At 38.1% G+C, this 21,666-nt stretch overlaps 1 protein-coding gene across 3 annotated transcripts in view; it reads right to left on the bottom strand.

The window, feature by feature from the left end:
- LOC121984902 (pyruvate kinase isozyme G, chloroplastic-like) overlaps positions 1–17,207 on the bottom strand; it is a 30,955-nt gene extending 13,748 nt beyond the window's left edge. For 2 of the 3 annotated variants that reach the window (XM_042538085.1, XM_042538076.1), the window contains exons 1-6: positions 16,794–17,207; positions 16,198–16,449; positions 15,205–15,370; positions 14,802–14,936; positions 14,612–14,722; positions 14,432–14,520 (exon numbers count right to left, since the gene is read on the bottom strand). In XM_042538085.1, coding sequence (XP_042394019.1) covers positions 14,432–14,520; positions 14,612–14,722; positions 14,802–14,936; positions 15,205–15,370; positions 16,198–16,449; positions 16,794–17,003 — 963 coding nt within the window. In that variant the 5' untranslated portion in view covers positions 17,004–17,207. The remainder of the gene's footprint in view (positions 1–14,431; positions 14,521–14,611; positions 14,723–14,801; positions 14,937–15,204; positions 15,371–16,197; positions 16,450–16,793) is intronic. The other variant, XM_042538093.1, reaches the window with a different exon arrangement.
- Between the last annotated feature and the right edge of the window lie 4,459 nt (positions 17,208–21,666).

Raw genomic sequence — 21,666 nt, 5'->3', positions numbered from 1 at the left:
CCCGATACTTGTTACATGATTGATTGATTGCTTGTTTTGCATTTCATGTAATCCTTACCGGTTGATACATGCTTATAGGGGTAGTGATATACCATGATTCACCATGTTCAGGACCTAGGTTTTATATCTTCTGTGTACCTTTGATTTGATTTGATTCGTTGACCTATGATGCACTTTTATATATATATATGGATTAGGTCAGGATATTTGTGGTTAGTGCCATGCACCATTTGCATGATTGCATGCTGTGCGATAGTTCGCTCTATTATTGTTGAGCACATCGCCAGTTACATGGATCTGCACACACCACCACTCATGGGTTAGTGGTCGATTCAGGCAGAGTGTGTTGCAGCAGGGACTCTGTTAGGCACCGTTGGTCCGCTCATGGGTAGCGTGATGCAACGTGTTAGCCGACAGGGATTCCTCCCTGTCATCGTGTACCGAGAGTTGAGAGCATTGCGCTCCCCCATTTATGATTTGGGGTAGGAGGATAGGTGTACTCCGACAGCATCCCGTCCACTCGGTCACTCTTCAGGAGTAGTGACGACAGAGTGCACGGTTGTCACAGCCCTACCCACTCGGCCTCACTATTGGGTGTGAGATGATTGACTGGCGTCAGGGGTGACCAGGACGCATCATTGGCATCATATGCATGATGCATTTATTGATTATGTTTGTGTTTGCTGCATTGATATGCTGCATATTGTTTGGATACCTATATTTGACATGCATACAAGATTTCCATATCACTCGGACTGTTTGTCCTTATACTCAGGTCCTGATTAGTACAGTTTCTCTCCTGTTTACTTCAGATGCATTTTTTTATCCTTCTTATATCAGGAGACTGTACGCATGATTAGTGCTAGGTGTTATTTCCTTACTTTGTATATCAGTTGTACCTGCTGAGTGTTGGACTCACCCCGCCTCCATTGTTGTTATTTTTCAGGTTGATATTGTCAGGAGAGAGTTCCAGTTGCTAGTCCCCTGCTGACCACGAGGGCTTAGTAATCTTTTGGTTTTCTTCTTTATTAGTCTATGTTCAGACTTATTCCGTTTTTGATACTATGGATTTTTTATACTATGGATCTGGTGTGAATTTTATGTGTCGATGGATTTTATTTCAATATGTTTTACTACATGCCTGCCTGGACGGCAGAAGAAGTGAGTAAATCGGATTTGAGCTTTACGAGTGTAGTGGAGTAGGGTTGATTTTGAGTCAGAGTATTATTCTTCCGTTTACTTGTCATATAAACTGCGTGGTTGTGTCAGCCAGAGGCTGAAATTGATATTAACTGCGTGGTGATGGTTTTATTATTGTTATTATTTCAGCCGCATGTGGCTGAGGTATATAGTGTTTGTAGAAAGTTTCAGATTGTCCACCGTACAGGCGAGATGCTGCCGAAATTTCTTCGGACAGGGACTCCTCCAGGGCGTGACATAAAACCATGTCTCTTGTTAAATACTGCTTTTTATAAAGAAAAACAAATATATTTAAAAAAAATAGACGAACCAAATGATTGAACACGAAGTGAAGGTAATTAAAATAGGATTTGAGTTCGAATTTAATCCAACAAGTAGACACGAAAATAAGGATTACGTTGATTCAAATTGGGGTTAATTTGGATTTGATTTGACCGAGTTATGGTCGAACCAAGTGATAGGTTAAACCCGATTTAAAATGAATCAGTGTATTTTTGAAGAAATCTTCTCTTTCCTCTATATTATTCTCTCCATGTACGCAACATCCCCTACTGCCTCACACTGGCCCGCTTCCACGCGCCATCAGCTCCATGCGGATACGCCTCTCTTCCTTCTTCTTATCTTCTTCTTCCTTCATTTTGTTTTCCCAGCACCAATAGCCATCTCTTCTCTCCTTCCTCCTCTCCACAGCAGCAGCTGTTGCTCTCTTTCAAGAACCCTGCTGCCCTCTCTCAAGAACAAGAGCAGCATTCAGTGTGGCCTTTGTCATCCGGCCAACAGCAGCTCCTCCATAAACAGCAACAGCAACCTTGCTGCCCTCTTTCAACCGCTGACTATCCTTTGGCTAACCAACATTAGCTTCTTCCAAGGTTTTACTTATCCTTTTTAGCAAAAGCAAGAACAGTAGTTTTCTTCTCTTCTTAGCCAAACCAACAGCAAGTTTCTTCTTCTTTTCTTTCTCCAGCAGCAACAAGCAATTGATTTTCTTTCCCTGTTCTTACAGCCAACACTACGACAAATAGTGTTGACAACGAGCGTTGTTATTTTCCACCACTTGCTGCCGGAGCACTAAAGATGAGAGCCAACAACTCTCGTGTTGTCCAAACCATAGGGAATCATAGTTTTCCCTTGTTTTTGAATCTTCTGGTATTCTCATTCAAGGACATTGTTGTGTGTACAATGACCAATTGAGGGTAAGGATTGATAAATTTGATTTATTGATATTGAAGAATAATTAGTTAATTTGGATTAATTATGATTTGTTGTATAGGAGCGATTGGTTGGAGCCTTTCATATCAACGAAACACCTTCGTTGTTTTATTCGTTGAAGGAATATTACAAGGTAGATCAAATTGATCCGTCTTGTGTTATTGGGTATCATTTTAAGTATTGGATGTATTTTAATATCATACTTGTAGATACGAGTTTGAGTAGAGCACGGTGATCTACTGAGAACTTTTTGCTATTTATATAAGTGGGTAACTTCTATCCTTTGACTCGTTATATATTTCCTTGTGCATGAATAAATAGATAAATTGGATTATGTATCTGCTTGTATTACTGTTTTTAAAATAGGAATTAAACTGATAGTTAAAATAATTAAATCATTGGAAGGTAAATAATTGATATTATTTCATGTCCACGTGTGGGTTTCATATGAGAATGAAGATGGGAAAAGGTGTTTAAAAAATTAAATGAATGTTCTAAATTAATCTTCTGTTGATACTGTCTTTAAATTTATTTGACCTTCCATACTGTTGATATTGTGCATACGGTTGATATTTACACCATTAGTTCTTGCAAATCTTATGATGATACCTTAATGAAGTATTAAAAGTTGAATTGAATTGGTCGTTTAAACTAACCAATAAGATATGACCTTGAATTGAACAATTGTGGTCATAGTCGTGATCGTACATATGTTTGCTACCCCGAAAGTCGATCAAGATGTGGATAATGTTCCTATTATCATCTCAGAGACATTATTCGAACTCCAATTTGATTCTGGAGCTGAAGCTATTAGTTCGTATATAAGATTGGGAGGTTTTTGATTCCCCAATTTTGTGGATTAGTAGAGTTGACACCATCAAGTGCAGCGTGTAGTTCTAATATTATATAAAAGGGTAAGAGTTGTCCCTTGAACTTTAGTAATCATATCCTTGCAGTGTTGATATTATTCTAGATATGAATTAGTTGTCAGAGCATCATATTGATTATCGAGCTAGATTGGTGACTTTTAGATCCTCAAATCAGCCTTCGTAGGAATTTATTGGAATAAGCGATCAGGGGCTCTCTATCATCTCAGCTCTCCAGCTCAACAGTTGTTGGTATGGGGATGCGAGAGATATCTCTTGTCACTAGTGATTTTTGATGTGGATAGTTCAATATAACATTCTGACATCCACATAATATGAGAATACTCCGATGTATTTCATGAAGAACTTCTTGGCTCGCCGCCTTAACAAGAAGTAGAGTTTGCCATCAAGTTGTTGCACAACACAACTTCAATATCAAAAGCTTCATATCGGATGACATCAAGAGAACGGAAGGAACTAAAGGTCTAGCTTCACAAGTTGTTAGACAAGAGTTTCATCCATCCCAATGTTTCTCCTTGGGTGCTTTGGTTCTTTTTATTAAGAAGAAAAATGGATCATCGAGGCTTTGCATTGATTATAGACAGTTAAACTCTGTAACTATCAAGAACAAGTATCCTCTACCTAGGATAGATGATTTGATTGATCAACTTAAGGGCACCTATGTGCACTCGAAGATTGATTTGAGATTAGACTATCATTAGTTACATGTTAGATATACGCCTGTCTTCCGTACTCAATAGAGATATTATGAGTTTTTGGTAATGTCATTTGGACTTACCAATGCTCTACAACCTTTATGGATCCAATGAATCGGGTGTTCTTAGAATATTTAGACCATTTTGTGATTATTTTTAGTGATGATAATCTGTATATTCTCGATCAAAAGAGCATGGACATCATCTCAAAATGATTTTGGAAACATTACAGAAGGAACGCCTATTGCAAAGTTTAGCAAATGTGCTTTCTTGCTTACTTCTATGGAATTTCTAGGGCATGTAGTCTCTAGTAAAGGTATCAATAATGGGAATAACCAAAGTTAGTACAAGAAATTTGTAGTTTTCTACGCCAAGTTGGGTACTATCAGAGATTTGTTGAAAGATTTTCTAGTATTAATGTACCTTTGACATGGTTGACTAGAAAAGGGGTTAAGTGTACTTGGCCCGAGGCTTGTAAAGCAAGCTTTCAGGAGCTCAAGCAAAGATTAGTGAGTGCTCCGGTGTTAATTATTCCCTCTAGGATTAGGTGCAATTTTGATACATCGAGTGGTAGCTTATGCCTCTCGTCAGCTAAAAGACTATGAGAAGAATTATACTATACACAATTTAGAATTGGCAATTATCATTTTTGCCCTTAAGATTGAGAGATATTATCTCTATGACATTACCTTTGAGATATTCACTAATTAAGTCTGAAGTATCTTTTCTCACCGAAAGAGGTGAACTTTAAACAAAGAAGGTGGGTGAAGTTTCTAAAAGACTATGACTGTAATGTCAACTACCACCTTGGAAAGCTAATGCAGTGGCTGATGTATTGAGTAAAAAGTCCAAAAGCGAATTGACATATCATAGGGTGGACAAACAATTTTTAGAGTTAGATTTGGCTGAAGTAGGGCAGACACAACGTAGTATATTGGTCTCCTTGATCGCACGATCCCTATTAGTTGAGCATATCAAGAAAAGTCAAAGAGAAGATTAGTATCTCAGGACTATATCTAGTGAGTTGGAATTAGGCCCAAGAGCAAAATTTTCTCGTGATGTGGATGCGTCTCTTTAGTTCCGAGGTAGGTTTTACGTTCCTAAGGTATACCCTGTTAAAGAAGATCTCCTTTAAGAAGCACATCGGTTGAGATTTGCAATCCATCCTGGTGATACTCGGATGTATCCAGATTATGATCATATTGGTGGAAAGGGATAAAACGAGATTTGGTGATTTTGTAGCTTGGTGTCTAGTTTGCCAACAAATTAACGCAGAACACTAGAGACCAGTCAGGTTACTTCAGAAGATCACCATGCTAGAATGGAAATGGAAGCACATCACTATAGAATTTATCACGAGGTTACCCTGACTCAGAAAAGATATTATTCGATTTGGGTGATCGTTGATCAATTAACCAAATCAGCATATTTTTGATTTTTCGAAAACTCTCTTGACCATCTAGCAGAGTTATATTGTCGGAAATTACTAAACTCTATGGTATTCCCCTCACTATTATTTTTAATCGAGATCCACACTTTACTTCGAGATTCTGGCAGAGTTTTCAGAAAGCATTGGGTACAAAACTGTGATTTAGCATGCTTTTCATCCTATGGATAGTCAAAGCGTACTATCCAAACTCTAGAGGATCTTTTGCATTCTTGCATCTTAGATTTTGGTAGCAGTTGGGAGGATTATCTATATTTGGTTGAGTTTGTTTATAATAATAGTTACCACTCTGCTATTCAGATGTCACCTTTTGAGGCACTTTATGGCAGAGCATGTAAATCTCCTATTGTATGGGATAAGGTTGGTGAACGTCAACTCTTGGGCCCATAGAGCATTCAGCAGGATGTTGAGCTAGTACAGACTTAGAGTGGACAGAAAAGCTACAAAGATCGTAAGACTAAGAATGCAAGAATTCCCGGTATATGAGCATGTATTTCTTCGTATTTCACCCATAAAAGGAGTTAAGAGATTTGAGAAGTTGGCTCCTAGATTCATCAGACCTTTTCAAACCCTGAAGCAGATTGGTATTGTTGCATATTGACTTGTGTTACCCCAATATTAGCAACTTGATGCCTTTCATGTTTCTATGCTACGAACATATGATCTAGATCTGACATGTCTACAACTTGATGTGACATACGAAGAATTCACTTATCATATCTTGGGTTGCAAGGAACATCAGTTGCAGAACAAATGCATCCTCATGAATGTTAGGTGGAAGTACCACTCCAATCAAGAAGCAGCTTGGGATTGTGAGGTTGATACTTAAATTTGGTTAGTAGAGGAGGATGTTAAATATTACTTTTAAAAAAAGAACCAAATTGTTGAACATGAAGGGAAGGTGAATTAAAATATTTGGGTTCGAATTTAATCCAACAGGTAGGCATGAAGATAAAAATTATGTTGATTCAAATCGGAGTTAATTTGGATTTGATTTGACCAAGCTATGGTCGAACCAAGTGATAGGTTAAACCCAATTTAAAATAAATTAGGGTATTTTTGAGGAAACCTTCTCTTTCCTATCTTTTATTCACTCCACGTGCGCAACATCCCCTACCGCCTCATGTCGACTCTCTTCCACGCGCCATCAGCTCCATGACGACACGCCTCTCTTCCTTCTTCTTCCTATATTATTTTACCAGCTCTAGTAGTCATCTCTTCTCTCCTTCCTCCCCACAGCAGCAGCTGCTGCTCTCTTTCAAGAAGTTGGGATTATTATTTTTTTAATTTTAAATATATCTATATTTTATTGGGATAATTTAATTAGAATTTATAAAAACCTCTTAGAGATATCACATTTAAGTTGGGAAATGTTTGAATTAATTAAATCAAAATATTTAATTTTTAATAGTGTCGAACGCTTGTCCGACGGCACCTAAGCATCACGGGACGCCTCCGGCACAGTGAGAGGAGTCCCGCACAACTGCACCTCCTCCGGTGCCGCCGAAGGAGTCTCGTGACTCCTCCTGCGGCGCCTGCGAGACGCTCGGGATCGTCTGGCGGTACTGGAGGAGTCCCGCGACTCCTCTGGCGGCAGTCCTGTGACTCCTCCGACGCCATCTGCGATTCGTGCGAGGCGTCTGGGATGACAAGCGCGCGATTCCTTCTGTCGCGTGACACTCCCGATGATGCACGACGAAATCATCGCTACTCTGGTGTCGATTTCGGTGCACGTGCGAAACGGCAAATTTCGCCCGTCTGCCTGGCACAGAAATAAATTTTGAACAAGTCTCATCGATCAAAACAATGTGCAAATACCATGCTAACATGTCTTGGATGTGTCTGCGAGTTCATCTATGATCCAGGTAAAAAGAGTAAAAAGATATGGACGAGTTAATCATTTATATAACTCCATTTTTATTGGAAACGCTTCAATTAATCTGCTTAGAGTTTTTATTTTATCATTACATTCTTATACATATCCTTAATTGTTTTAATATACGTTACGCTAACTTTTTTATAGAATTCTCCATATAATTTCCCTTGGAACTCTATTATAAATTTTTTCTAGGTTAATAAATATCATATCTAAGTGTTGCTTCTTTTTCTAAAACTTTGCAATCAATTATCTGAAAAGATGTATAACTTTTATCTTCGATTCTTTTCCCTTTTTAGTGTTCCAAGCATCCTTACCTTGGAATCTAAAGACCATGAATCCTAATTTGCCTTCTGGAGCTCCACTTGGAGTTCCCAACCTTAGCCAACTTCCTTGGACCAAATGCCACCTGGCATGGTTCCCCCTAGATGGCCTTCTTATGCCATTATCAAATGGTATACCATGGTAGGATTGTAAAATATCGAACCAGATAATAATTAAATAATAAGGTTATTTGAGGAAATAAACTTATTGAAATTTTTTAGGAATTTTTGGAAATGTTTCTGGATTTAATCGGAACTCATATGACGAGTTTAAGAAGGGTGGATCGGTTAAGCTAGATAAAGCATGTTTGGAATACCCGGAGGTGAGAGTTGATTGAGGAATGTACCTAGGGTTTGATTAATCAAAACCTAAGTTATAAATATTAAAACCTAAACCTTCACCTCCTAATTCCCGATCCCTTCTCCCCTCACCCCTCTCGCGCCGACTCCTCCCCGAGCCCTCACGCGACGCCGTCCAAAATCCATCGCCGATCCTCTTCTCCGTCGAGCCACAGCCATCGAACCACAGCTTCCGGCATCTTTCCCTCAGGCGAGCACCAGCTGATCCCCTTCTTGCGACCTTCTCCCCAAACCATCGCCGGTCTTCTTCTCACCCAAGTCGCACGCCGCCGACCCCTCCTCCTCACGCCAGCACCAGAGACGAGCCCCAGCCGCCGGTCTCCTCCCTTCCACGCGCACGAGCACCGCAGCAGGCGATCTTCTTTCCCTCACGCGGGCACCAACCGATCTCCCTCTCGCGAGACCTCACAGACCACAACCGCCGATCCTCTTCTCTCCGCGCTGTGCCCCAACTGATCCGGCAAGTATACTTCATTGTAGGTATGAGTAGGGCTTAAGGTGTTCTTGCTTGTCTGTGATCTGTTCGGATGCCTCAGATTTTTGCCAAAGTAAACGATTCTGGGTTTTGTATTAGTTTGTGCGATTCGGGAAAATTCGAGTGTGTTTTGTGTTGTCGAGTTTTCCATCACAGTCCGAAGGATTTCTGCTTGCCGTTTCGGTATTGGTCAGAAGGTTTCGGTGTTGATGGAATTTCTGGTTTCCACGAGTTGGTTGTGAAGCAGTGGACGAAATTTGGTGGTGGTATATGGTTTTGATTTTTGTTCATGTTGCTGTGATAGTTCGATTTTGTGTTTGGACAGATCTAAGGGTTGGGAATCAATCTTGATGTAATTTTTGTTCGGCAAGACAACTTTGGATTTTTGGGCAGATTTGTATATTTTGAATCAACCTCAATATTTGTTTGGTTTCGGCAGATAACCTTGAATTCTAGATAGATTTGGAAGATTATGAGATGATTTCGATGTTGGTTCTATTTTAGCATGCTAGTCTCAGATTTCTTGATGGATTTGGATGAATCGAGGTTCATAGTTGGATTAGGATTTTTTTTTTTCCTAATTAAGTTGGGTTTGAGTTTAGCTAGTTGTTATTTATGAAATTAGCTAAATTGTACATCACGTGATTTGCAGGACGTTGATTCGGGACGAGCGTCTCGACGTGAGACTACTTGGCACGATCTACGTATAAAGGCGGGTACTTCTTATCTTGATTCTGTAGTTCTTTAAACTTAGTGCATGAGCTACCTTTGGATAGAAACTGCTTTTACCTTGACTCCACTCTTATTTTTCCTGCGTTTGAGCTACTCGTTCCTATGTTTATACAGTCTCTTGATGACTTCCATGATATTTAGCAAATACTAGATACCATGCTTACTTGCTTTGAATGTTGTTTATTTACACACCTTACTGAGCATGCTGGCTTCATGTAGCATACATAATTTCTGCTTATATTTGTATGATGACTGTTGTATCTAGCGCATCATATCATTGCATGCATGTCAACGACAAATTCTCCCTTGTGGTCGAGAGAGTCGTTGACCAAGGCCGCACGCTCGGCCACTCGAGAGAGTGGTAGCTTGAGCATATGCCGCTTGTCCTGTCGTACCGCACTCGACCACTCATGGGTAGTGGTAGCTGGAGTTGCGAGCAACAGGGACCCCGTCGCAGATGTAGTTAGTTAGCTACTATGCAACTGTCCCCTCGGCCACTCGAGAGAGTGATAGCTAGAGTGGTGTACAGTCTGTCACTGACCCGACCTCTCGACCATACAGGGGTCATGGTGCAGAGAGGTGGGCGGGAGTGACCATCCGTGCATACACTGTTTGTTATTATACTTGCTTTGGCTGCTGCTGTTTACATATGTTGTTATTGTTTACTTATGTTATCATTGCTTACTGCTGTTGTTCACTTATGCTGATATGCATACTTATGATGAGATATACGCTCATGGTAGATGTTTAGACATTGGTTTATTTATTGAAAATTTATATATACCTTGCTTATTACGAGCAGTACTGTAGCAAATTAGTACCAATTTTGACCTTCTATTACCTAGCCTAAGATATGGTTTCAGGTATGAATATTTATTATGGTTTTATTTTAGTATCTGCTATTCCCTTTATGAGACTGTATACTGTTGGCACTCTCTATTTGTATGTTACGTTCATACACTATCTTTCCTTTACCCGCTGAGTCCCAACACTCACCACCCCACAAACCACAAATTGATTTTTCTTTTGCCAGGTAACAGGTAGATGAGTCATGGATGCTTGAAGAGATGCTGCCTGCCAGTCCTGCGTCATATCCGAGGAACAATTTTGGTTTATGTTTCTCTTTACTTGCATTTCGTATTTGTTGGATTTGGTGATGTGAGAACTAACTATGTTTTGACACTAGTTTTGTGGACTTTGCATTTGTGGGTTTTCTTTCCGTTATTCCGCTGTGTTTTCAGTGCAGCCGTGTGGGCTGTTAGTGTTTTAAACTGTGTGGGTGTTATTGTTTTGTTCCAACCGAGTAGGCTGTATTATATAAACTGCGTGGTTATGTGTGTTCCAACCGTGTGGGCTGATGAATATGTTGTTATGTTATTTGTGTATGTATATTGTTTCATATTGTCACCGGTACAGGGGAGATGCTGCCGAAATTTTGTCGGTAGGGACTCCTCTGGGACGTGACAAGGATAGCATTTGCCCTCCTAACATAAGATGATGATCAATATTCCAAACCAATCGATCTCTCTTAAGTCTTTACCTTTCTAAAGCTATATTTAAATTCTTAGACCCATTTATAAATTTCTCTATGGTCTTCTCTAAGTCCTCAAATTTGACCTCAAAGATTGGTTTTCCAATTCTAATTGTTCTCATCCTAGAGTTATCAAGTCCCCTTGGCCTTTCCTAGATCTAGGCATATGTCTATCCTTACGAGATTTCCCTCATAGGTTTTTCTCTACCCTCCTAATCTTATATATGGTAGTTTTATCATGATCCTTAATCCTTTACATAAATCCTAGATCTATCATGATATTTAAATCCAAAATTATGCATAAACATACAAATAAAATTATTACTCCTATGGAAGAATAAAAATTTAAATTTACATCTAAATGCAAGCAACCCTTTATCTTTGAAAGCTTCCCCTTTCCTTGAGCCTCTAATTCTCTACTTTCATTCCTTCAATTGCTTCATTTTCTTCATTTCCCCTTTCTTTAGCCATTTCGTGTGGTAGTGCCCTTCTCTCTACACATGAAGCAAATAATATATTTTTTCTTCTTCTTCGCCTCATCTTTCCTACAACTTAAGTTAGTTAAAATATTGTAGAAGTCACCAAGTTTAGGAGTTAGGGTTTATATTTAACCTCTTTCTTCAAGAGTGGGCATCGGTTCTTGTAGTGCCCTTTTAATTACACTCAAAGCAAACTATATGGTCTTTGCTTTTGATTTGGGTTGAGGTGCTTAAGGCTTTTACTTTCAAAATCTCCTCCATCAAATTTCACACCTCTTCGCTCCTTGAGGAGGTGGATGGCTCTCCACTTACTCATCCAACATATAAGGTCTTTCATCCTCAATGGCTTCTTCATGAATTAACCTTGCCTTTCTTCCTCCTCTCCTACACTTTGTGGAGTTGAATGTTAGGCTATGACTCGAGCACATGAGCAGAAGTTGAGAGTTGCAGAGATGAGGATGTTCAGGTGGATGTGTAGATATACGAAGATGGACAAAATAAGAAATGAAAGCATTAGAGAGAAAGTCGGAATTACACCTATTGAGGAAAAACTCCGAGAGACACATTTAAGATGGTATGAACATGTACTTAAACGACCGATAAATACTCCAGTTAGGCGATGTGAAACTATGATAAACACGCATATCAAACGAGAGAGAGGAAAGCTATAAAAGATTTGGTTAGCAATAATAAAATAAGATAAAATTTAAGTATAGATGATGATATAGTAGGAGATAGAGCTCAATGCCGTAAAAGGATCCATATAGTCGACCCCTACCTAATGGGATAAGGCTTGGTTGTTGTTGTATTTTCTACAACCTCTTCAATCTTTTCTTCTTTTGGGGTTTCTCATAAAATTCCATAACTTTTTGCCAATGCTCCTTAGCATTCTTATATGTCCCTAATCCACTCAAAATATTGTTAGATAACACAAACAATATTGACTCAATACCTTTTACCTTCACCACGCTGATCTTCTTGAGTTTCTTCCCCTTCTTTTATGCCGGGAAATCAAACATCCACTTCATCGCACGCATCATTCCAAAATTGATTCTCCAAATGTTAGTCTTCATCATAAGACAATGGCTCGTATGCAATCTTGGCCATCTTTGTATTGTTCTCTTGATAGTTGATCCAATGAAAAATGTCTTCCTCTGATACCATTTATTGAGATCATATGGCTAGTTAAAAGGGATGAATACCCATGATTCTCGAATGTTCTTGCTCTTGATAGCAAGGTCACATATGATTAGCAGTGAAAATTAAACATAAATGAGAAAATACTTACAAGATCGCTAACATGTCTGCTTAACATGGTTCAGCAACCTCTAGGCTCCTAATCCATGACCTATGATCCGTTCGTAGATCACTCCCAAAAAGCCACTAACTTTCTCCTTCTCAATCAATTACCATAGGTGGAGAAACCTATTACAATCACAAAGGATTACAAATAATTCAAACATGAAAGTTTACATGAAGAATAAGACTTTTAATGGTGTTTAACTAGCACTATTTTGTCCATCTTCAAGCGTCCAATTGAGCCTCCTTTAATAACCTTTGAATCTTTTACAGTAAGCGTTGGTTTGTCACCAATATGTTGCCATCAATCGACTAGTCTATCGTCATCAGTTGACTCGGCTAGTCAATCGCTACCAGCTGATTGCTCCTTATGATCCGACCGTTAACACATAGCAATAACTCTTTTTGGCTTTCCACATGGGCTATTAGTTAACTGGAAACTTACCAACAATCAACTGCCTGAGCAATTGAACCATTATGTTTGCTGGTTCCATGGACCCATTCAACTGCCCCAGCCAATTGCTAAATCATCAGTAGAGTTATCTCCAATACCAGTCGACTAGCAACCCTCACTACAACCTTCTAAAGTTGAGTGTGCCTAAGATGAGTTATACCCCCATCCCCATGGGTATAAGTTACTCAACCCTCATAGCTCACTAGAGTCTTACCCTTGTAGTTTCATTTGGCCTCGAAGCCCTCTTCCTTCGAGTTCCATGTCCTTTGGCTACGCCCGAGCCCACTACTCATCTTGTGCCATCATTCATATCTTTGCCTTTAAAATCTACTTCCCTCGATTGTTGTGCAGCCTGGCGATATACCTCATGGCCCTTCTTCTATCTCAACATACCTCGATACATCGAGCTACCAACTTGGACATGCTAGGTCAATGCTCTAGAACTACTCTGGCACCATCTTAATGGTCCTCATCCTACGGTCCCTTAGATACCTAAATATCATTCTTCTCCAATCTCTTCAAACCTAGAAGCTACTAAGCATGCCACATTAGTCACGCCAAGAGATGAACTCTCCAAGCTCTTTGTGTGTTCCTATAATCCTACACTCAACGCCATGGATTAAAATCTCGAGTCGTTCCGCCCGATACTGAGGAAATATCTCGTTTCACCCACGGACAGACACCGACACACGCCAGCATGTGCGGGCCCGATGATGCTTCCAGACGCATAGAGCTAGCCTGGAGATGTGTCCAGACCCGTCACATGAGCCTGGAAACGTGTTCGGAAGCGTTGCACGAGCACAGAAATGCGTCCGGAAGCATCATGCAAGCCCAACGATGCCTCCGGGCACGTTGCACGAGCCCGACAAGTCCAGACGCATTGTGCGAGCCCAACGACGCATCCGGACGTGTCGCGCGGGCCGGCATGGTCATGGTCATCGCGTAACAAGACAGCGGGTAGGTTTTGACTTGGGCTTTAATAATAAACTTATGTTAATAATTTTAATCAATTCCCAACTATGATTAAGATAATTTAAATAGACTTAACTAAAACCTAATAAAATTATCCCATTAATTATATATATATATATATAGATTAAATTTAAATTTTTAGTTGATATATTTTATATTTAAAAAATACCAAAACTATGTCGGCACTATAGGGTACCAAAATCGTATCGTTCCAATTTTACCAAACATCAAAACTCAAATTCACACAAGACCGTTTGGGTACAATTACACCAATCCCCTTGACCAAACCTCGGTTTATACTCATATTACAAATTGACAATTTAGCCTTTCTGATAAATGGATTTATGATTGGGTTGCTAGCATATTTACAATTAGGTTCCTTACAATAATCATTTCAAGAACATAGTATCACTAATTAATCAATGATAACCAAGGGAAATTAATACAGTAATATAGCATTACTAAATAACAGATAATAAAAAATGATCTAACCCCATCTGAGGCAGAAAGTATTGACTGAAGATTTGGAATCGAGTCAGCACTTTCTATTTTTGGGATCACATGTATGTCAGCATTCTGTCCTATAGACAAAGAACAGAGAGAAGAAAGAATTATTGCATTTAAAGAATTTTATTGAAAAACAACCTTGCCAAAGGAGGAATCAGATTTTACTTTTAAGGTAGTCTTTAAGCTCATGTATCACTTTAGAATCCTTAACAAACGAAACTGCATAAAAATCAACTTCATTCTCCACCCCAAATTTGATGTCCTCCCAATCCTTGTCTACAGAAAAACAGAAACAGTAGGCTTTATTAATTGGAACGTATATGACTAGAAGCATGAAAAGACAATCAAAATGAACCTGTAATTGATGGAAGTCTAGCACTTTTCCCCCTCACATTCAGATGACGTCTTGACTTCAATTCTCCACCATCTATTACTTGGCATTTAACAGTGTCAACAGTTTTTGACAACACAGCTAATGACATCATTCCTCCTGAAAGAATGAAATTGAGTTTGCACATCATACCTTAGTTATCAAATGATGTAATCATATATCATTGGTCTGCAAGATCCACTTCTACGTGGAGGAAAAATGTCTCAACACTTATCTAAATAGCCAGAATCAAAAGAGAGATGAAAAAAAAATTTGCCTCTATGAATCATTTAAATAATGCATATCAGCTTGAGAAACTCTTTTTTAGTGTTAAAAATGTTGGAGCATTTGCAATAACCTCTTGATTGTCTATCTAATATGAACTCACCATCAACCAAAAGAATGTCGCCAACTTCAACATCATTCACAAAACCATCATAATTGACACTAACAATATCTTCCAAACTAACTCCTCTTTTGATAGTAAAGTTGAAGTCCTGACCCGCCTTGAGTAAGATTGGTTGGCTCACATCTCCACTTCTGACCTCAGGACCCTATATTCATCAAAGTAGTAGATAAGATGAAAAATTCAATTGCTGGCATCATATATCAAGGCCATAGTCAAAGGCTGATCTGGGTGAATGCAAACACTAGTTAATTAAAAGAGAATGCTATTATAATCCAACAAGGCATCAATTTCAGGTCCCTTTCAAATAGAACTAAAGCCAAATCTGTGTTTGTGCAAGAGCAAGAGAATCTCAACAAAGGAAGTTCTCCTTTCCTAGGACAATAGATTTACAGAAGAACAATTGTATAGAAGTACAGAGTTCCATAAATCATAAAATTCTGCAACCTCATGATGTCCATCCATATCTTGACAAATGTAACTGCAGGTATTTTATCAGGAATATGCATCTGAAAGCATACTATTAAAAGGATTGGTGATATTCATGTGAAAAAGCAACTACAAGTTCACATGACAGTGGCACAATATGGATGGACAGATATAAGCCACCACTTGATGGATAAAGCATGTTTCTTAAATAACCAATTTAATATTCATCTTTAATTATTTCTACAGATGATATGAATTCATTCTACAACACACAAAAGGTTGCCTTAACTTACAAGTGACATTTATTAATTGCATGGTTAGCTCTAGCAGCATAGAATTGAGCTTTGTGGACTTATGATCATAAGCTTGTGCAGAGGTTGCTTACTGACTTTGATGGTTATGCACAATTAAAGAGTGACAATGGCGTAGGAAGCTAGAAGAAAGAAAATGGTTGGTTTGCATGCAAAACAGTTCCAGTAGTGCTAAGTGATAATTTCAATACGGGGATGTTAGTGTAGCAGGTGAATTTCACAAACAACAATGTACCTTCGTATCTAGCATTATGGAGATAACATTATCCTTTGACTGAGCATTATACTCCTTGACCAAATCAATGATCTTCTGATGTGATTCATGATCTCCATGAGACATATTGAGTCTTGCAACATTCATTCCTGCTTCTGCAAGTTTCCATATCATGTCACGTGTATTGCATGCCGGTCCAATTGTGCAAACTATCTTTGTTTTACGTCGAGGATTGGAGGCTGCAACTGTTTGCGTCTCATTCAGTGTACCAGACTGAAGTTCATAAATTATAATAAAGTTAAAATTCTTTATGCAAAAGGAAATCACGAGATGCAAATCGCCACCAAATTATCTACTAACATAGAAAGACAAAGGCGCTAAACAGGTATCTAAAACTCCTCTTCTATATTCTCGTTGTAAAGAAATATTCGGTTTGATTTTTGAACAAAAGTGCAGAGAAAGAAAGTTCACAAGTGAAAAACTCTTGTTCAGAATAATATGAAAAGCAGAAATATCATCGGTTTACTTTTTCACCCCGTCATTAATCAGTACAAGGCCGACTCCTTTGGCCCTAAAGAAAAAGAAGTAAAGCGATGAGGGAGAAAGTAAGAACTCGCCAAATTGATAGGGCCATTGTTGAAGCCAAACTCAGCGGCTTGTTCGCCTCTCTCCGCCATTTTCATCGATTTCACCTCAAGTCTACGGGCCCGCCGAAAACAATTTCCCCGTCGATGAAAATCCAGCCCCACATGCTGTGGCAAAGCCAGGGACGCGCGATTGGGCAGGATATGCACCGGTGCAGCGCCGATCTTGGTCGCCATCGCCATGGGCGACGGATTACTTCCCAGAAAAACCAAAGGAAAAGAAAGACCAATGAATGGGAGATATTTATGGACTGAAGAGGATCGGATGACGCCTGCATCATGCTCGCGTTGTTGAAGTGGAGCTCGGGCAAGTGTAGTGGATCATCGCTCACCCGCGCTTTCTCGCCCACACCACCACCACGACAACCACAAGGAAGTCCATAAATATCCTAATATCGAAGACATTAGGTCCCAGATCAAGTCAGTATCCATGATTTTCTTTTTGTAGTTTTTTTTAAGCCAGGTGTTTATTTGTTTTTGATAAATTAGAGAAAAATCTCTAATTATAATTTTAACTTTGCATACATTCTCTAATTAAAAAAAAATTATTTCCACTCTTATACAAAATTTTATTTGCTTAACTTTTTCATATAAATATTATTACCTAATTGTCCCTCAAATTTTTTTAGATACAAAAAATCTAAAAATGAATATAATTCCTAAGTCATCACTTTATAAGTGTATTTTCTATCAAAATTGTCTCTCATATTTTTTAGGTACAAAAAGTCTAAAAATAAGTATAATTCTTGTTAAATTCAGCACTTTATTCTAGAATCGAGTATATTTTCTATTAAATTGACCACGACTTTTTTTCTACTTAATATAATTTCTCCTAAATTCAGTAAAATCTAATATATTTTTCATTCAATTGAATATCATTTAAAGAAATTTAGTATGTGATCCTGTCGAGAAGCTGAGAAGACGAACCTGTCGGTGTGACGCGTCCGGAATATTGACCGCATCTCCATGACTCGGACGGTGAGCTATCTTCTGTGTTGACCAAGTCGTCAGAAGTCCTCCTCTGATCAACCGTACCTGTATCCAGTGACCGAGTTACCCCGGTCCCTGGTACCTCGATGCTCGAGGTGGGTCCCACGAGTGTGTAAGCATCCGCATAATAATAGGACAATAAAATAAGTGCAAAATGAATACGGCGACATACCCTGGCCCCGGGGGGGCGCCCTCGGATGGATAGGTGAGCTGATCGAGTCGTCGCGACCCTGAATAGTAGATAAATGTCCACCAGGTGAGTAGCTGGCTCTGGTGGCTCGAAGCCGGACGTGATCTGGATCCGCAGGACGACACACGATCCGACTACAACCTCGGCTCGCAGGCCGGAATGCAACAGCGGCCCGAAGGCCGAACACTCCATCGGCTATCAGGCCGGGATACAATAGCGGCGCGAAGGTCGAACACACTCTCAGCTTGCAGGCCGGAATATAGGCATAATACGATACCTGAGCCCTCAGACGGCGAATGCTCGGAGGGTGACGACGACTGTCAGGAGCAGTCGGCGGCTGCCGGAGGTGGCGGCGCTGGCTGCTTGAGGCGGTTGTGGCGTGCTGTCAGCAGTGGCTACGGTGCGCGGAGGTGTAGACGCTGCTGGAAGCGTAGACGACGGCATCCACTGCCACCGGGGGGCGGTGGGAGGAACCAAAGTCGGAGGAGAAGGAAGGAGATGACCTTTCGTCGCCGGCGGATCTCTCCGACAACAGTAGTGAGGGATCAAGAAGAATCCTTTGCTTCTGTCCCTGGTGGTGGCAGCAGCCCACAAAAGCACCTCCTGTGCGCGAGGCGACGGAGAAGATCAGAGAGGGAGGGAGGAAGGGGCAGCTTCCTCTGGTGGTGGAACAGATGGTGGTGGAAGAAAAGCCTCCCAAGCTTCTTGTGCTTAGCGGCAGCAGAAGACCCAAGCACGAAGCCCCCCTTGTGCTCAACGGCGGCCTCCCCCACCTGAACCGCCCTCCTCCTGCTCCATGAACAGTGCTCCTCATATACTCAAAACCCTTGGCAGATGAGATGACAAAAATGCCCTCCATCTTCCTCCCTTATCACATGTTGAGCCCTCCTAATATATCTGTATCGGTATGTTTCCATCCAATTGAGATGGAAAAAGAATTGTACTCAATTTGATTGAAAATATATTAAAATGAGCATAATTCTTCTTAAAATCAGTACTTTATACTAAATTAAGTATATTTTCTATCAAAATTGTCTCTTATATTTTTTAGATACAAATAGTATAAAAATGAGTATAATTCTTGTTAAATTTGACACTTTAAATTAGAATCAAGTAAATTTTCTATTAAATTGAGCATGACTTTTTTCCTGCTTAACATAATCTCTCCTAAATTCAATATCATTTAAATAAAATCTAGTATATTTTCCATCTAATTTAATATCATTTTAAAAAATCTAATATATTTTCCATCCAATTGAGGTGGAAAAAGAATTGTGTTTAATTTGATAGAAAATATACTAAATTATAATTTAATGTACTGAATTTAAGAGAAATTATATTCATTTTTAGACTTTTTATACCTAAATATATTAGGAGTAATTACGTAAATATGTTTGACTAGAGAGTGAAAACAAATATTTTTGTCAATGGGGACTACATACAAAATTTTATTTACCAATGGAGACTGTATGTAAATTTTTCCTTTATTTTCCCTACATTCATTTTGAGATAGCCAGTCACCTAATAAATCTAGAAATCACATATGAACCACATGAACAAATCTATTTATAAATATTTTTGAATAATATTTGGATTAGATTCTGATTGAGTTCGGTTTAAATAAGTATATTTTATAAAATTATTCTTTTCGAGTAGAGTTTGGATTCGGGTTGAGTTCGGATTAAGATGAATATATTTTTATAAATATGTCATTTCAAATTGAATCGGATTCGGATTGAATTCAAATTATAGATCATTTTAGATTAGATTTAGATTAAATATAAATAAACAGATCGAATTCATATTTTGACAGTCCAATCTATCAATTTCTCAATCTGCCAATTTAAATCCGACCCAAATGGTCACCCGATTCAAATCTCACGTAATGTATATTATACGTAAATCATTTGAAAATTTTATAACGTTGTGTTTCCGATTAATCATTGTAATCGATGAAAATTTTCACTTCTAAGATTACTCAATAATAAGAGCAAGATATCATGATTATTTAAATAATAATAATAATAATAATAAACTCCACTAAATAAAGAAGTCATCCTAAGTCAAATTAATAGCTTATCATGCTTTTCAAAAATAAATTAATAAATCAAATGTCGACATTTGATACGTGCCGCTTTAAAAGCATCATTTTTTTTAATTTAACTGTGATAAGGAGGTTAGGGATGATAATAAATTGGATTGGAATCGAATTATATATTGTCTATTCTCATCCATATTTATTATATCCATTTTTATCTAGTTGATAGTCTATGCTTCCCACGGCTACCGCCCTATATATATAATTGATTATTTGGATAGGGTATAGTAGAATTTTATTAAATCTATCTCTATACTTGATTATTCAAATACTCATATCCAATTATTTGATTATTTAATTATGTTCAAAAAGATTTCTTCATACCTTTCTTCATTCGGATCGGATATTAAATATTCTATTAGATTCAAAGAAAATTGTTATCCATATTGAATGTTTGCTACCGGCACTAACAAAGAATCAATATCTATATTTTCCTAAACATTAGAAAAACAAAATATGGGAAAAAATTAAAATGGCACATTTTTTTATATAAATTATCAAAAGATGTTTCACTTTGCTTTTTTTATCAAAAGAATGGTTTATCCTTGTAAAATGATATAATTGACCTTCAGTATTATTCATCTCTCACCTAAATCATAAATTAGTTGGGCATGTTATAGTAGATATGAAATCATAGTTATTATAACTATACTACCACACAGTTGTAACAACCACGATTTTGTAACTACTATAACATGGGAAAAAATAGATCAAACGATAAGTTTTTAGCTTGAAATTATGTTATTACGGTTTTATTCCATAATTAATTATAGATATATGAATGAGCTTTGATTTAATATATTACACGACATGTGATTTAATATGAGTAAAAAAGTTATGATATCTTAAAATTTAAGATTTAACATTATAGCGGTTATGAAATCGTAACTGTTACAATTGAAATTTCAATCTAAAAACATCATTTAAATCCTCCTAAGAGATTCCAAACAATTTTAATCTTAATTTTTGTTCCTAGTATAATAGACTAATAGTTATGAAACCGTAGCTATTATAATTATATAGTAATTATGATTTTATAATTGTTATAACAGCCTAACCAATTTAAAATTTAAGTTAAATATATATAGGATAATAATAAAAATAATACTAGAGAATAATTGGAGCGCCTTTTATAAAACAAATTCAAATAGAGTGCACTTTGATAATTCGGTAAAAAAACAATGCCTACATTGATATTTTAGTTAGTTAATTCACTACAAAAAATAAGGCATTTTGGGACAAAATTGGGGACGAATTTTAAAAAAAAAATCGTTGCAAAAAATTTAGGGACAAATTTGGGACGAAAATTTTTTCGTCCCAAAATGGTTGATGCCAACTTTTGGAACGAATTATGGATTGTTGCAAATTTGGGAACGAATTTGGGGACGAATAAAATTTTCGTCCCCAAATTCGTTGCAAAAAAGTATACAAATTTGCAACAAAAAATTTTTTTGTTGCAAACTTAGGAACCAATTTGGGGACGAATTCACATAAATTTTCCGCCAAATTTATCTCTATTTTTGCAACAAATTTGGAGACGAATTCGGTGACAAATTATATTTTGTTGC

The sequence above is a fragment of the Zingiber officinale genome, chromosome 1B (genome assembly GCF_018446385.1).
Source record: "Zingiber officinale cultivar Zhangliang chromosome 1B, Zo_v1.1, whole genome shotgun sequence".
NCBI lineage: Eukaryota > Viridiplantae > Streptophyta > Magnoliopsida > Zingiberales > Zingiberaceae > Zingiber > Zingiber officinale.
Note: the sequence above shows the minus strand (reverse complement) of the source record. Positions and strands in the feature narration are given on the sequence as shown.